General features: G+C 30.6%; 1 protein-coding gene across 4 annotated transcripts in view; it reads right to left on the bottom strand.

Moving 5' to 3' along the window:
• The window catches only part of LOC142329075 (uncharacterized), a 459,789-nt gene that overhangs the window by 405,218 nt on the left and 36,605 nt on the right, over positions 1–17,966 (bottom strand). Inside the window, exon 1 of one of the 4 annotated variants that reach the window (XM_075373396.1) lies at positions 17,604–17,665. The exons of the other annotated variants lie outside the window; for them this stretch is intronic. Within the exon in view, the coding sequence (XP_075229511.1) occupies positions 17,604–17,650 (47 nt within the window). The 5' untranslated portion in view covers positions 17,651–17,665. Of the gene's footprint in view, positions 1–17,603; positions 17,666–17,966 lie in introns of those variants that run through there. 4 annotated transcript variants of the gene reach the window in all.

Below are 17,966 nucleotides of genomic sequence, written 5' to 3'. Positions count from 1 at the left end.
TCCGAGGATACAAAATCGACTTTTATTAATTCATTTATATAACTCCTGATAAATAGAAATATAATTTTATCGCTTATCAATTATATCGCCAAAACAAAGCAAACGCTTTAATTTATATAAGTTATACTTAAAAAGATATAATTTAATTAATTTAGAAATGATTTTATTAATTAAAATGCAACAGGGTACTTATTATCATTGCACTGAATATTTAAATTGATTAAAGATAATGATATATACATGTATATGTAATTAATTATTAATTAAAATCATCTCAAAGTATCGTAAGAAACTATGTAAAGTAATAAATAAACAGTAGAGGAAGAATTAAGCAATTATTTTATCGCTCAAGTTTACTGACCCATAACCAACAGCTCGTTAAAAATTAATATTTCATTATTTTAATCAAAATGATATGTATATATTTTTATACACTATTAGTTGAATTAGTTTACGAATTCTATAGATTATTAGGAGTAAATAGACTAATAATAAATAAAAAACAGTTTATAAAATATATGAATATAGAATAAAAGAATGACCGTCTAAAAAGAAACAAATTACAAAAGAGAAACAAAATTAATTGTTATTTGTTTTAAAATTGAAGGTAAACTACATCAAAGTTCCCTTTTTAAGACAACTTTCAACGAAATTCAATAATACTCCATATGAGATTTACAAAACGTATTTTTGTTTTGTTTTCATTAACATTAAAAGTTCAACTGAACTTTTTTTTTTGATCAATGGTTTCCGAGATAATAGCTTATTTGGTAAGCAGAAACTATTTTATAAAAAAAAATTATTGAAAAAAGAAAAAAGAAATATACTATTTACAAATAAATAATAAAACATGTTAACGGAACTAATTAAAAACAATCAAATATTAAAATAATAATGAAACAGTTTTTAAAAAAGAAAAATATTTTATTAATGTATCATTTAAAAATATTAATTAAATTGGACTAAAAAATTAAATTCATCTTAAAATTACATATATTATTAATTTCGAGTTGAAAAGACATTTAAACACAAGCTTCATATGTTGATAATTTTTATTTTTTTTAGTAACTCATTTATTTTTCTTTATAGACTGTTTTCGATATTATCTTCTTTTTCTAATACTTTTATTTATAGTCGCAACAACAATTAAAGTCATCGACTTATCCGTGTAATGTAACTAACTGTACCAATAAATTTGTAGTTTTGAACAAACTCAGGTCGACTACTCCTGAGACGATGGTCAATTAAAACCCAGCCACCAAGGAACACCAGCATGCACGATCTAGTATTCAAGTCCGAACAAAAGTAACGAACTACCTTTATTAAGATTTGAATCTGAGAACTTCGACTTCGAAATTAGCTGATTTATGACGAGTTCACCACTAGACCAACCCGGTGGGTTGAAATTATCTTGTTTGACAATTTATTGAAATTACGGGATTTATTAATACATCCTTTTATTTATACAAGTAGACAAGATATAAGACGCCGGTAAGTAATCTCTAACTCAATTAAAAGTTATAAAAATCAAAATATTAAGTAAAATTATTTAGTGAAATGGGAGAAACAATACTGAGATCTGAATTTAAGAGAGCATTAAAAGATTTAAATGGCAGAAAGGCTCCTGGAATAGACGGAATACCTGTAGAATTACTGCGCAGTGCAGGTGAGGAAGCGATTGATAGATTATACAAACTGGTGTGTAATATTTATGAAAATGGGGAATTTCCATCAGACTTCAAAAAAAGTGTTATAGTTATGATACCAAAGAAAGCAGGGGCAGATAAATGTGAAGAATACAGAACAATTAGTTTAACTAGTCATGCATCAAAAATCTTAACTAGAATTTTATACAGAAGAATTGAGAGGAGAGTGGAAGAAGTGTTAGGAGAAGACCAATTTGGTTTCAGGAAAAGTATAGGGACAAGGGAAGCAATTTTAGGCCTCAGATTAATAGTAGAAGGAAGATTAAAGAAAAACAAACCGACATACTTGGCGTTTATAGACCTAGAAAAGGCTTTCGATAACGTAGACTGGAATAAAATGTTCAGCATTTTAAAAAAAATTAGGGTTCAAATACAGAGATAGAAGAACAATTGCTAACATGTACAGGAACCAAACAGCAACAATAACAATTGAAGAACATAAGAAAGAATCCCTAATAAGAAAGGGAGTCCGACAAGGATGTTCCCTATCGCCGTTACTTTTTAATCTTTACATGGAACTAGCAGTTAATGATGTTAAAGAACAATTTAGATTCGGAGTAACAGTACAAGGTGAAAAGATAAAGATGCTACGATTTGCTGATGATATAGTAATTCTAGCCGAGAGTAAAAAGGATTTAGAAGAAACAATGAACGGCATAGATGAAGTCCTACGCAAAAACTATCGCGTGAAAATAAACAAGAACAAAACAAAAGTAATGAAATGTAGTAGAAATAACAAAGATGGACCACTGAATGTGAAAATAGGAGGAGAAAGGATTATGGAGGTAGAAGAATTTTGTTATTTGGGAAGTAAAATTACTAAAGATGGACGAAGCAGGAGCGATATAAAATGCCGAATAGCACAAGCTAAACGAGCCTTCAGTAAGAAATATAATTTGTTTACATCAAAAATGAATTTAAATGTCAGGAAAAGATTTTTGAAAGTGTATGTTTGGAGTGTCGCTTTATATGGAAGTGAAACTTGGACAATCGGAGTATCTGAGAAGAAAAGATTAGAAGCTTTTGAAATGCGGTGCTATAGGAGAATGTTAAAAATCAGACGGGTGGATAAAGTGACAAATGAAGAGGTATTGCGGCAAATAGATGAAGAAAGAAACATTTGGAAAAATATAGTTAAAAGAAGAGACAGACTTATAGGCCACATACTAAGGCATCCTGGAATAGTCGCATTAATATTGGAAGGACAGGTAGAAGGGAAAAATTGTGTAGGCAGGCCACGTTTGGAGTATGTAAAACAAATTGTTGGGGATGTAGGATGTAGAGGGTATACTGAAATGAAACGACTAGCACTAGATAGGGAATCTTGGAGAACTGCATCAAACCAGTCAAATGACTGATGACAAAAAAAAAAAGTAAAATTATTATTTTCAAATATCACTCCGCGTTTTAATTTATATATATAATTTTCTAACTTTTAAATGATAAGCAGTCAACTTATACCATATTGTTCAGAATTAAATTCTCTACGAGTTTTGTTAATAAGTTTTATTTGTTCATTACCGATGTAATAAAATTATTATACTTTAAATTAAAAAAAAAACAGGGGTTTTTACCCCAATTTATTGATTTTTACCCCAGATTGCTAAAAAATTACTACAGATACGGTCTGGAATTCGATTTCCAGGCCAAAAACCATAAGAGATCACTAGTTCTGCCCATTAATTAATGTTCTAAAGATTTCAGTACGACCTCATTTCACTGGGATAGCTGAAATCCGAGTGAAATTTTTCACTAGCCGTCACCTGTAAACGGAGCGTTTTAGGAGGTATGTTCACGAAGAGAATAGGTTTTGATAGCCCAGGAGAACTTCGTCACATTCTATATATATATATATATATATATATATATATATATACATACAGGATACACTTTTAAGATATTAACGAATTTTAGATGCCCATAAGGTCAGGTAAAGTTTAGAAGGATTAATAACTCAAAAAAAAAACAAAAAAAAAATTAAAATTGCGTAGGTCAACAGAAAATATATCTTAAAATTTTATACTAAGTATCGTCTCATATGATGAAAACGATCTAACACAAGACTTATCATAACGGTATACCGATTTGAATAACTTCACGTAGTAAACTTAGTAACAAAAGTGAGGAATGAAGCGGTTTCCTTTTTCCAATTAGCTGAATACAATATTCCATATCAACACTATAATATGATATTCAACCCTGCAAATGAAACCTTCTATCTGTTCATCGCAGGACCAGCAGAGAGGTTGAATGTATAATGATCACTCTCAGAGAAAATTAACTACATTAGTGCTATTAGGACTCTAATGGTTACGTAAATATAACAAAAAGGTCAGATAATACAAAAAAAAAAAAAAAAAAAAAAAAAAAAAATACTACAGTATTCCTTTCTTTGGAAATAATCAATTTATATACTGTTTCTTCCTATAGTTGTAGAATTAAAAATTCATAAAATTGAAGATATATTTCTGAGTAAAATTGAAGGTATATGTTATATATCTGAAAATTTGTTAGTTTACATATTATTTAATTGCTTTCAAGTAACTCAGATGTCTGAATCAAATTTTTGAAATATACATTTCTAATGCTGGAGTAATGAATGAGCTATTTCTTATACCGAATAGATTCCAAAGATCCCGAGGAAAACCTATTCATGCTTAAACGGTTTACGACAGAAATAATTTGCCAATAAAATGTTGGGTATTCTAACACCAAACAGATTTAGTAAACTAATTATGTATTAGACTAATGTCATACTTTAATTTAAATTATACAAAATATTAATTTAAAAAAAAAATATTTCGGTAAATATTTAGTCTTATCATCGAATCAATATTAGAAAAAATAAATAAAATACGACAACATATTTTTAATTATTATCATTTAATCATTATTATTACTAATTAATTACTAATGATTAGATATAACATATATTAATTTTCCCGGCTGAAGAACGGATAACTTGGCAAGCATTTTACAATATGTTAAAAAAAATAAATATATATAAGTAAAATTGTATTTAATACTATAAATTAATTAAAAATTGAAGCGATATTACCAAAATAATAATAATATCCCAAGGTTTTATATAAAAACATTTTTATTTCCATTAACGCACGGAAAATAATAAAAATACTCAAAAATATATAAATAAATGTTTCCTAATTTAAATAATTCATTTACAATAACTGTGATGCAATCTGTAGGTAAAACTATATTTATAAAATATCTATATATGTATAATAAAAATTAAATACATTAAACTTATAATAAAAATAATTAATAAACAAATCAGTTAGTTAAAACAGAGAGAATAAATGCTTAACCTTTTCCCATCACAATGCTCCGCGCTTCTTAGCGCTCCGCAAAAATAGTTGGTATCTGATTGCCTCTCTTCATAGTCTTATGCTACCCTCTTGTGAAAAAATTTTCAAAAAATTACAGTATATTAACGAGATTTAACAGATTCTGACAAAAAAAAAACCTTACGATTGGATATTTTTTATGCCTGTAACAACAAAAAAATTGAAACCGTACAAAAATTACAATAATTTAATTGCAGAATTTTTTTTGCGCATTTCTACCGCGTTTTTTATTAGCGAATTTTTTTTTTTTTTTTATTTGTGTTTATGAAACATAGTTTGCTGATTAAAAAAAAAATACTTTCAAGCAAATCGGTTGAAAGTTGGGCAAAATATGATGAAAAACCCGTGTCATAAATTACAGATTAATTAGCATATCAGTTTCGAGAAATTTTTATAGTTATTTATTTTTTCTTAGCGTTACATATAATGTAAAATTTATTTTAAAAATTATAAGACTTCCTTAGAGCATTTATTACGTAAAAAAACTTTTTTTACAACAGAGTATTGCTGTTACACGCCACGGGGGGGGGGGGGGGCAATAGAGTTCATGAAACGCATAATAATTACCCCAGTAATTACAAGCTATTCGGTACAAACAACAGTTATTTTTTATGTTACTATGTATATAAAATCGTAATATATATTATATATATATAATATATAAAATAAGAAATTACGAGCGCGCACTAGTTTTTACACAAACATATAAATCGCAATATGGGAGATTCCCCAAAAAAACAAAAGAATGAAATAGATGAAAAATAATAAATAACCTAAACAAATAAAATGAAGTAATAAATTTATAAATAAAAAGCTCTTACCCCTAGTTGGTGATATTTTGGCGTGTGTGATACACGAGAAAGCATCCATCTATACAGAGTGGTACCTCACAAGCCACACACCTCCAGACTGATCTTACGCGAATGCCGTTTGCCGAGCACACAACGCATTGTCTAAAACTGTTTGTTCCCTCACGTTTAGGAAAATGTCTTGCTTCACAACTTTCAAGACGTAAAAATTCACGATTTCTTACATAAGATCCTCGTGCAGAAAATCTCGTAGGAGATGATGAAACAAGCCCTTTCAAAACCTCATTTCGAAACCATCAGAAGGATTGGTTCTTCTCCATCTTATTGCCGTATTATTTATTATTGATTGTAAGCCGTATAAGCATTGACAAGGAGCATATCAAAAATGTGGAAAAAGAGCATATCAAAAATGTGGAAAAAGAGCATATCAAAAATGTGGAAAAAAAGTTTTTTCGTCCATTTTGTCATGCGCCTATGTAAGTAATAGCTTGAAGACAGAAGATAAGATTGATCAACAGCCCCCATATAATTATTGTAATCTACAATCATTACAGGTCTCACGACATTTTCTGTACCGTGAATTGTTACACTGTATTTACCCTCTTCAGCAGGCCCATGAATAGAAGACAGAAGTGTTACCATTCGCTTGTCATTGAATAGAATACAAGATATTCCATCCAGTGTCGTACGACAGGCTAACCGGTGTCTGGTCAAACCTAATTGTTTACGTCTGTTTCGTGTGAATTCAGCTGGCATTCCAGCACGATTGGATCGAGCTGTTCCACAAGCTAGAATTCCCACATCTTTCAGTCGTCGATATAATTGCAGGGATGAAAAAAAATTTTCCATATACAAATGATATCCACAATTTTCATAACCTGCAATTAGATTGATAACTGTACGTTCAGTAATTTTTTCGTTTACATTTTGTTCCTCTCGTTGTCTCCCGAGATATACATTCATATCGAATGTGTACCCAGAATTATCGAAAAGTCTGTAAACCTTTATCCCAAAGCGCTTTCGTTTACTAGGTATATACTGCCGAAACAAGACTCTACCCTTGTAGGCGCATAAAACCTCATCAACTACAATTTGTTGTCGTGGATTACAGAGTTCACGAGATTTCTGACGAGCAATTTAAAATATTTCGCGTACTCTCCAGAGACGGTCATAGTTACCAGTTTGCATTTCTGATTCTATTGGTGGATCCTGGTTAGTGAAGTGTAAATACTTCAAAATATGAAGAAAGACAGTTCTCGGTAATGTATTCCCAAACCAAGCGAAATGGGAAACCTCGTCAGTCGACCGGTATTCTTGTAAAGTGTGTCTTACAGTATGACCCATTTCCAGGATGATTGCAAAGAAACGTTTCATCTGGGCAAGACTAACGTCACCTTGAATTCTGTCCTTAGGTAATGGCCTATCAGGTCTACGGCTTTGAAAATACAAATTAGTTTGTGATGTTACTTTTTCAAGGATAGCCCCAAAAAACAACATAGATACGGCAAACGGCGTCTGCCCATGAATACGGGGATCAGGAATATATTCAGGCACATTGTGTAAATTCCTACGACGCTTCTTAGGCCGACCTCTCTTATGAGGAGCGGATTTAGCCAAAAGGTCGGGATTCTTTACAAATGCACCTGGTTCCGGACCCATAAAAGGCAAACTGTTTAGTGTGTCATATTTACACCTATCAGTACAAACTAACCAGGGATTTCCAAGAACCGGCAGACGACCTTCCAACTCGTAACCTTCGTCATCTGTAACTGTTTCGTCATTTTGGGCCCGGTCAGTTGGATTTTCTTGTAACTCCGCCGTGTCAAGTTCCTCATCTTGGAGAGGAAATTCAACAGCTGGTTGCATTTCAACATCCAACTGCACTGGAGAACGATAATGGATTTCATGAAATATATTACCGTTTCCTTCAGCATGTGGATGTAGAACTGAACCGGCTACATTTATTTTCTGTTCCGTGTCAGTATCACTAATCGAATGACCTGGATCATCATCGTCGCTACTAAAATTCAGGAGATGCGGTTCCGAAAAATCGTTACTCCTAATTTCAGTATTTTTGATGTCGTCCAAGCCCTCAAGGTCGTCACTGTCATTTTCGTCATAATCTGAAAGTTCTTCGTCAAGAGCAAACCTAATCTGTTCGTCATTCATTGTCTCGATAAAAAAAAAAATTACGGCAAATAAAAAAAAATCACAAATTTAAAAAAAACGCCCTATATGTGAAAAAAATCGCACTGAATAAAAAAAAAACCGATGTAATTTTGAAAAAAATAATGAAATAATATATTACCAACGGAACGCCGGTTTGCGATATAAGTTACTTACTGCAGTTCACTCGTACTCACTCACACAATAAAGTAACATATGTTAGTATAAAGAAAGAGATTCAGTAAAAACTACGTTTTATAAAAATCCCCTCCACTTAAAAGGCTATTCGGATTGACAAAAAACTATTTTTACTGTATACTGTTATTCATTACGAATCGGTATGTGTTTCATTGATGCCGATATCTTTAGTCAGAAAAGATTTATTAGGCCTCAAATAAAAGTGACACATTTATGACCACAAATTCCTTCTTTTTTTTTTGTGTGCCGTATAACATAACTTATTATGTGTTTCAATACATCGTTTTGTTGCTAATATAATAAGCTAGTTTTGTAAATAATAAATAAATCCGTAACCCTCATAGCAATTATAATACACCAGTCACACACACACACACAAGCACATTTCTGAGAAAAAAATGGTCATATTCTTTCTTGTCCAAATAAAACATTTTAATTCGTATAACTATAGTTCAAATTGTATAATAAAACTGATTTCTTTGTGAATATAAAAAAATATAACCGACTTAGATCCCATATAAAATGATTTTGTAACAGCGTTTTAAAACTGTCACCGCACAGAGCCACTTTACTGGCTTCGTGATCTGTAAAGGTTAATTTTGTATTACACGTTTAAAGAATGTCCTAAAGTCTTTCCTCGATTACAAAAAAACCATTAGTTATAGCTGTCCAGTTTGTGGCAAAAGAAAAAAAATTATCAAGTTTTTTTTTAATATTAGTTTGTTGCAGGAGAGTAGAAGGCATTGTGATCAATTTTTTATAAAATGGCATCAATCTAGGAAAAAGCGCAATGCGTGATGTGGTACAACGAGTCGAAATCGCCGATTAATATGCAGCGAAATTTTGGAAAGGAATACGAAAGACCAACACCTGATAGCAAGAATAAAATTGCGTGGTATGTAAATTTTAAGGAGAGTGGAAGTGTAGTCAATTTCTGCGAACAGGGCGGCCATTCGTTAGTATAGAGAAGGTTGAGGTTGCGCAGCAAACATTTCTACCCGTCGTGAAATAGGAATTCCCCGGTCAACGGCGGACAACCTTTTTCACAAGAAACTGCGCGATTGCACGCGTATAGAGTTCAGATATTGCAACATATTCGGATTGTAGAGTCGATGATAATGGGCGTCACGTCTTGTAAGTTTGCCCAAAGTACGAACCTGAATGTACTACTACAATTAAGGAACTTGGGAGAATTAATTTTCTATTGGATTTGCGGATAAATTGGAAAAACGAAGGAGAATGGGATATAATTGCTGGTTTTCTTAGGTTTCTGGCCCTGCAGAGGGTGGCTGAAAGGATTTGATGCCTAGATAGCCTTGATAGCTAGAGTAGCATTCAAGGTAGGTAGGGGCCTGGTTAGGTGCTTGTTTCGTTAAGATAGGCGTTTCGGCATCGAGACCTGCTAAGTTTAGCTGCTCGTTTCATGATGGAACTGCAATGTGGGAGGTTGAAAGCATTGAATTGACCTCCCATCCGAAAATGGGCCACATCAGAGTAAGTTAGTGTTTGTCGCTTTGTGAACTTGTTCTTAATTGTTTTTGATGAATTGATTTCTGGTACCTAGGGTATTTGTAGAACAAAATTTTCGTTGTTCAATAATTTAAGAGGTATAAAAATAGAATTTTAGATGTTTATAGTAGACTCAAATGAATTTATATACTTGCTTCTGTCTCGTGAGGCGCGGGGATTGCGTTTCCGCAAAACGGTTAAATAGTTGAGAGGGTTAAAAATTAGAACAAGTGTGCGAAAATGTTTGGAAGAAACCTACAGGAAAGGTGTAGGATAACGATGATGAACATGTTACGGGTCCAATACTGGATTTACTGAGAACATTTGGATTGGAAATTTACGATCACACCCCATACAGTCCGGACTTAGCTCCTTCTGATTACCATTTGTTTGGGAAATTGAAAGGATTTTTGAGTGGTAAGCAATTCGCGGGTGACGATGAACTTAAAAATGCTGTTAATCAATAGCTAAATGGACTGGCGGCAGAAGAATACGACGAGGGTATATTGAAGCTGGTGTATCGCTACGATAAATGTCAATTCATGCGGCGATTAAGTTAAGGTATGTAAAAAAGTATTTATAGTTTTTAGAATAAATGTTTTTACAATGAAATTGTATTTACTTTAGAGATAACATATCGTAAACATCGGTAATAATTTAGAAAAACATAACAAGTTATTAAGAGAAAACATTTTAATTAATATTGTTATTGTTTTTTGATGTTGAAAAAAAAGGAATAACATTCACCAATAATTCCCTTTTTAGTTTTAAAATACAACTATTTTTTTTAAAATAATATATTAAATTAAAAATACTTAACTTTTAAAAATTTTCTTTTGAACCGATCCGTAAATTACAATCAGAAACTCATTTTTGTTTAGCCGATTTCTGAATATATTTTTAATCTAACAATTCTATGTAAAAATCGCAGCGATTTCATACAGTGAAATCTACTACTTATGATAAAAAAAAAACTATACAATAGAAAAATCTCATAAAAAAATGAATAAATACGAGAAAATGTTATTTTATTGAAATCTAAGAGAAAACGAAACAATTAATAAAGAAAGATCAATTGCACATCAAAAATAAATATAAAAAAATATATAAAGATATTTTGCAACAATAAAAATAAATGACTTGCTCAAAGATAACTTCTTCAAAAGGTTAGTATCCTTTGTACCGGGGAAATAACGAGATGTCAACATATCAAATAGTACAATTCCAGATATGTCATAAGCATTCAAACGAATTGATGCCTAAAGGACATCACTATTCTAGTCTAAAGGATTTTAATAGCCCCGTTATATGTAATCTTAATTAAATATTCTTTTTTTTCTGCCAAATTCCATATTTTCAACAAATTGAAGAAACGGTAAAAAAAAAAGGTTTTTTAGCTAAATCAATAGAAATTTTAACCTCGAGAAAAAGCTTACTTCAGCAAATAAATTGGAAAAGGTTTGGAAAAATATGTAGAATAAAAGTATGCCCTAGCGAACATAACCGATTATGTTAACAACAAATTAAGGAAAAACGTTTAATTTTTGGCCAATAACGGCTTTATTTTTTATCGCATGTAAGAATAAAAATCACCAATAGACAGCTGAGAAAATTTTGCATAAAAAACCTCACGTTTACGTTTTTTTCTATGAGCAAACCTAAGGGCGCTAGCAAATTTTATAATAAGCACAAAATCGCGCTATAGCTAATATATATCATAACTCGAGGGCGCACAATAAATAAACTTCCATAACTCTGTTCCTATTAGAGATAATTAAAAATTTCAGACAGGTACGAATTTATAAGATCCAAGGCTATAAATTACTTAAATTTTCGAAGTACATCTAATTTCTGATCGCCCGTTAACCCAGATCTACTGTGAAAAATTTGCAAGTTGTTGATAAAACCCTTATAAAAATAAAGAAATTGCAAAAAATTAAAAACGTCAATATAGAATTCTGTTCTTGAGCATATTAGTCATTCCATATGGATATGTGCTCTTATCTATTTAATTGTTTAATTATCACATTTGAAAATTCCATTTTTTAAAAAGAGCGTGTTTGGTACCTTGGTAAACGCTCAAAACCGGTCATTATTAATTTTGTTTTTTCAAATATAAAAATATTTTAATTGTAAGAAGAAAACATGTACTTTAAGGTGGTACAAATGGTTTATCAAAACCTTTTATTTTCAATGAGTTTTAGGAAAAAAATATGTTAGTATACTTCGTAAACACATGAAAATTACGCTATAAAGAAATTTTATAAAAAAATTAAGGAAAACAGATATTTTTTATGCAAATTCGTACATTTAAGGGAAGTCGGAGTAGAGAGGTTCAGCTGAGATTTTTACTTGTACGGGGTGCTATCTGCTGGGAGAGCGTCAGTGCATAAAGAAATACTAGCTATATGCGAGTACTAAGTGTGGACGTCGTTTGCTGCTTTATTCCAGTTATTTTTAGAAAATTCATGATTTAAATGTAAGAGTTATAAAATTTATTTTGATAACTTCATTTATTTATATTTTTTAACAGTAAAGTATTTAAATTTTGAATATTCTGCAAAATTTTACAGTTTGTACACGTATTGAACACAGGAACACTGTGTTCCTTTTAAACGTTTGGTTTAAAACCTGGCGGCTTGGGGAAAATTAGGTCCGGCTGAGATAAGGGCACGTAGGTCAACTGGTTCTATATACCCCTAACCGGAACGGAACGGAACGCAAAGATGGCGGGAGTTTCATTTCTCCCTTCGAAAACGCAGAACCTGGACGATGTCCCTTGCTGCTGTATCTATCTATTATTCGGAAGTGTTTACGGGTTTATTTTAATGTCGGGTATGATTTTAATGGTTTCTTTTAATTTTATGGACGGATTTCGTATAGCGTTCCGTGTCCGTTCATGTCCAGCGTCATCACACCCAATTCTGGGTCAGGAGGCTAGGCTTTTTAAAAACCCGTGCTCCCGACGTGATTCCCCTTCAGTCCGTCCACTGAAGTCCTTTCGGTGCTAACGCTTTATTGGCTAGCAGGAACACGCCACAAGGGGGCATTGGTTAATTGGAGGGAGCAATGCGCCCCCTTCTCCGGAGGAAGTCGCAATTGCTGATTTAATTAGATTTAATTGTAAGTTGTGTAGGAAAAGGTAAAAGCTCTTCATCCACTTTTTTGTTGGCTACCCTTCAGGACGCATCTCTGCTGGGCTTATTTCCGTACTCCCTTCCGGGAACCCCTAACCCCATAAACACGTGATTTCATATCATTAACCGAATCAACATTGCTTATCAATTTATAACAACGAGAATATTCAAATACATTTGAAAATTAATATAAATTAATTACATAAATTTCTTTTACTAATAAAATTATTTTATTCATTGACGTAATAATGAAGTAGTTTTATACAATATTCGATAAAAGTTTTGTTACAATGTTACTTATCAGACATATTATTATCTATTATTTAAAAGTAATAGATTAAAAATTAATAAAATTAGGCTCAATATAAATTAATATGAAAAACAACCGATAAAGATTCTTTTTGTTTGGCAGGCCTTATACTACACTTGCGGGAAAATCTAATTCTAAGACGAGTTGCAGGAAAAAAATATTTCCAGTTGAAGACTGAAGTTACGACGATCAGGATAATTATCTTTGAATTTATTGTCAGGAAAGTTATTTATGTTTGAAACCAGAACGATGGATAATGTGCAAAACTTGCAAAAATTGGGCACATGATGAATGTGAAGGGGCAGAAGATGACAGTATGTGACGTTTGTAAAAAGAAAAGTAATAAATAAATAATATGAAACAATATAAATTTAGTAATAAATGTAATAATAAAAATAAATAATATAATAAAGTGGTTTATATACGTAAGTATAATTAAATAACATTTAACAATAAAAAAAATTATGTGTAGTTTATTTTCTTTACACTTTGGGACACACGGGACTAGGCGGCCCTATGTACCCCAAAGCACGGGGCATGGGAAGGACCTGTTGCAATACGTAGTTTTCATTGTTTTTTTCCAGAAAATATTATTGATTATAGCTTTCCAATCAATTGGTACAACAATACAAAGTACAAGTATTAAAACATTTTTTTTTTGAATTAAAAAAAAAATTGATTAAAACAAGATACACGCGAAAATAACTTAGTGGGTTCCCTGTACTCCGACTTCCCCTACGTCTTTTATCAATATTTAACCTTCATTTAATTAATTCTGCAAAATTTTGTACATTTTTCCTCTGTGGAAAAAAGTGTTTTTTTTTTTTTAAATATCTAGTCATTCGTAAATATTTTGTTTATTTTTAATCTTATAAAAACAATAAATACCACCAGTAGATAACTACGACAATTTTAAATAAAAAACCTCCCGAACACTTTTTTCTACCAACAAAATTATGAAATTATTAATTTATCCTTTTATTTAGTCTTACTGTATAAGAGAAGGTATAGTTTCCAAGCTATTCTACCATAACCCACCGAGTTGGTCTAGTGGTAAACGCGTCTTCTCAAATCAGCTGATTTGGACGTCGAAAGTTCCAGCGTTCAAGTCCTAGTAAAGCTAGTTATTTTTACATGGATTTGAATATTAGATCGTGGATACCGGTGTTCTTTGGTGGTTGGGCTTCAACTAACCACACATCTCAGGAACGGTCGACCTGAGACTGTACAAGACTACACTTATCCTCATTCATCCTCTGAAGTTATTCCTGAACGGTAATTCCTGGAGGCTAAACAGGAAAAGAAAGCTATTTTACCATAGTGCGATTTTGGTGCTTATTGTAAAATTCGCAAGCGCCCTTAGTTTTGATCGTAGAAAAAAGTACCTAAAAGGTTTTTTATGCAAACTTTTCTCAGCTATCTAATGTTGCTTTTTATTTTGACATGCGATTAAAAATAAAGCAGCTATTAGCAAAAAATTAAACATTTTTTTTGTTTCTTTTTATTTATAGTCGCATCAACAATTATAGTCATCAGCGACTACAGAAACATTATCATGTCGTATTATATAAAACAACAAAAATCATAAAGAACAAAAATAAACAGGAACAATAAAGAATAAACATAGACAAGTGACAACAATAAATACAAAATAAGATACATGAATCCGACAAAAATCACTAAATCTTCACTCCACTGTAGGAGAGGAACCGCAACAGATGTGACCTTCAGAAGAGACCTTCTTTCTGGTTTAATAAAAATTTCATATCCGAACACAGGTCTAAGTTTTGTCGGATGGTTCCGAAGATTAGGCAATCAAAGAGCAGGTGGTACACGAACCATTTGACCTTGCAAGCCATAATTTGTGTAGACAAATTAAGTAGTTATTCCCTCATGTCCGTTAGGACACAAGTTTATTCTACACACTTTTCCGAACCCGTTCCAATAATTCATTTTCTGTAGTAAATTGTTTCGAGATTAAGGGCTTTTTGAGTCTTTGTTGACTCAATTATTTAACCTACTTCAACATAACACTCATTCCACAAAATTAAATAAATAAAATCAAAAATATTACTTTATAGTAATTAATATTTGTAATTACTTTGTCAAATTTTAGTGTTTCTTAAATATTTTTTCAGTTATCAATTGTGTTTTGAATAAGTATTACAGTTAATGATTTTTTTTTTGGGGGGGGGGGGGTTCAGGCAAAAAACTCACACGTGTTTATATTAAAAAGTTGATATTCCATGCTCATAAACTGAAACATTATAAGTAACCATATCACTTTGGGAAAGAATTATTAATTGAAATAAATAAAGAAATAAAAAAACAACTGCAACATTAATTGAAGCAGTTGAAGAAAATTGAGGTAGAAGAATTTTGTTATTTGGGAAGTAGAATTACTAAAGATGGACGAAGCAGGAGCGATATAAAATGCCGAATAGCACAAGTTAAACGAGCCTTCAGTAAGAAATATAATTTGTTTACATCAAAAATTAATTTAAATGTCAGGAAAAGATTTTTGAAAGTGTATGTTTGGAGTGTCGCTTTATATGGAAGTGAAGCTTGGACAACCGGGGTATCTGAGAAGAAAAGATTAGAAACTTTTGAAATGCGGTGCTATAGGAGAATGCTAAAAATCAGACGGGTAGATAAAGTGACAAATGAAGAGGTATTGCGGTAAATAGATGAAGAAAGAAACATTTGGAAAAATATAGTTAAAACAAGAGACAGATTTATAGGCCACATACTAAGGCATCCTGGAATAGTCGCTTTAATATTGGAAGGACAGGTAGAAGGGAAAAATTGTGTAGGCAGGCTACGTTTGGAATATGTAAAACAAATTGTTAGGGATGTAGGATGTAGAGGGTATACTCAAATGAAACGACTAGCACTAGATAGGGAATCTTGGAGAGCTGCATCAAACCAGTCAAATGACTGAAGACAAAAAAAAAAAAAGAAAAAGATAATACTATAAAGGTGACATAATAAAATGTACTCCTTAGTTTCTTCTCTAAACGCCTGGTGTAAGACAAGATTAGTAACTTTCTGGCAAAAGTAATATACAGTAAAATTGATTGATAAAAGCGTAATATATTTTAATTAAATTTCTTTAAAAAAAATAGAAATCAATAAAAATATTATCTTTATAATTTTATAGCACAAATGAAAAAAAAAACCGGTTCATAGATTCAAATACGTGCAGATTGGACGAGTTCAACGAAAAAAATATTAATTATAAGCAGTTAATATTAGATATCTTTTTAACATATCTTTATACGTTTTACATTAACATTAATCCAAGTTAGGTTCAAAAATACGCTAGAAAGGAATCTTTTCCATAACTTTTCAGAATAAAAATTTCGTTACTTAAATGAAATTGTATAAGTTAACAAAAAGAGAAAAATGTGGGGGAAAATAAAATAATCTTTTGCCATTACTATGAAGTTCTTAATATACAGTCATAGGTAAAATTTTAACGCGTAGTTAAGAAAACAAAATATTTGAAATGTGAAATAACCCAAAAAATAGTAAACTCTACTAATACAGTTAAAATAATATTTTAATATTCTTAATTAACGTAAGCTCATACCGAATTTAAATTAAATATATGTTATACGACGTACCCGTTACTACAATCAAACTGTATTCCCTACATTATAACATTATTAATGCACAAGACTTAAGTAAAATAATAAATATTTATAACATTACATAATTTATTAAATTTAACACAGCGATATTCAAATAAATTAATTAACATATTTTTATCAAAGCTAATTTATTTTACACACCTCTATGTAATACTTTTATTATTATGACGCATTATCAAAATCCTATACAGTTTCAATATATTTTTGTTGGAAAAACAAGAAAAATGTATTGAAAATTCATAAAGTAGTAACTGATTATAATTTGTAATGAATTTTATTTAATAATAGAAAATTAACCGTTAATTTAAATCTCTCTTTTTATAATATATTTAGTGTAATATTATTAAAACAATAGGTGAAAATAATTTTAACTGAAAAAAATATTTTAAAGTAACTGATTTGTTTTATAATAATTTTACTTAAAAAGGATATAATGTAAATTAAATAAAAAATTAAACTAACAATCACTCCAAAAAAAAAATAACTTCGAATAAATTATTAAAATATACAAAATCTTTCAATGTAAATAATATCCAATAATTACATACGCCAATTTATACAAATAAAAATCAAAATTATCATAAAATAACTTTGTAACAAATTAATGTTAAAAAAATATAAAAAGAAATAATTCTAGGTTAAAAGATTAAGGTTAGGTTAACAATTACATACTACTTTTTTTTAAATTAAAAGGCAAATGATTAATTTATCATAAAACAAATAAAAAAACGTAACAAGAATAAATCGTACTCATCTTTAGACGGCTTCACTTTATGTCTTTTTATAGCATTACCCATCCTTCGTTTTTTTTTTATATATATAAAAATAAAAATAGAACAAAATTAGAACACTAAACGAAAAATATTTCTAACTTTAACGAAGAAAGACGTAGCATAAAATAATTATTATTAAGAGAATAGTTGTTCATAACGGCACTATTGCAAACACAACTGAGTACACAAAACTTTACGAGCGCGCATACATACACGTACGCAAAAAAACATACACATATAAATGTATCTTACAGTCTAAAACAATATTATTGTTAAACAAAAAAAAAACTATACATATTGTTACACATTTTGTAATATGAGTCTACAAATATATAATAAC

This window comes from Lycorma delicatula, chromosome 8 (assembly GCF_047948215.1).
Source record: "Lycorma delicatula isolate Av1 chromosome 8, ASM4794821v1, whole genome shotgun sequence".
Classification (NCBI taxonomy): domain Eukaryota; kingdom Metazoa; phylum Arthropoda; class Insecta; order Hemiptera; family Fulgoridae; genus Lycorma; species Lycorma delicatula.
This window is presented reverse-complemented; position numbering and strand designations above follow the sequence as displayed.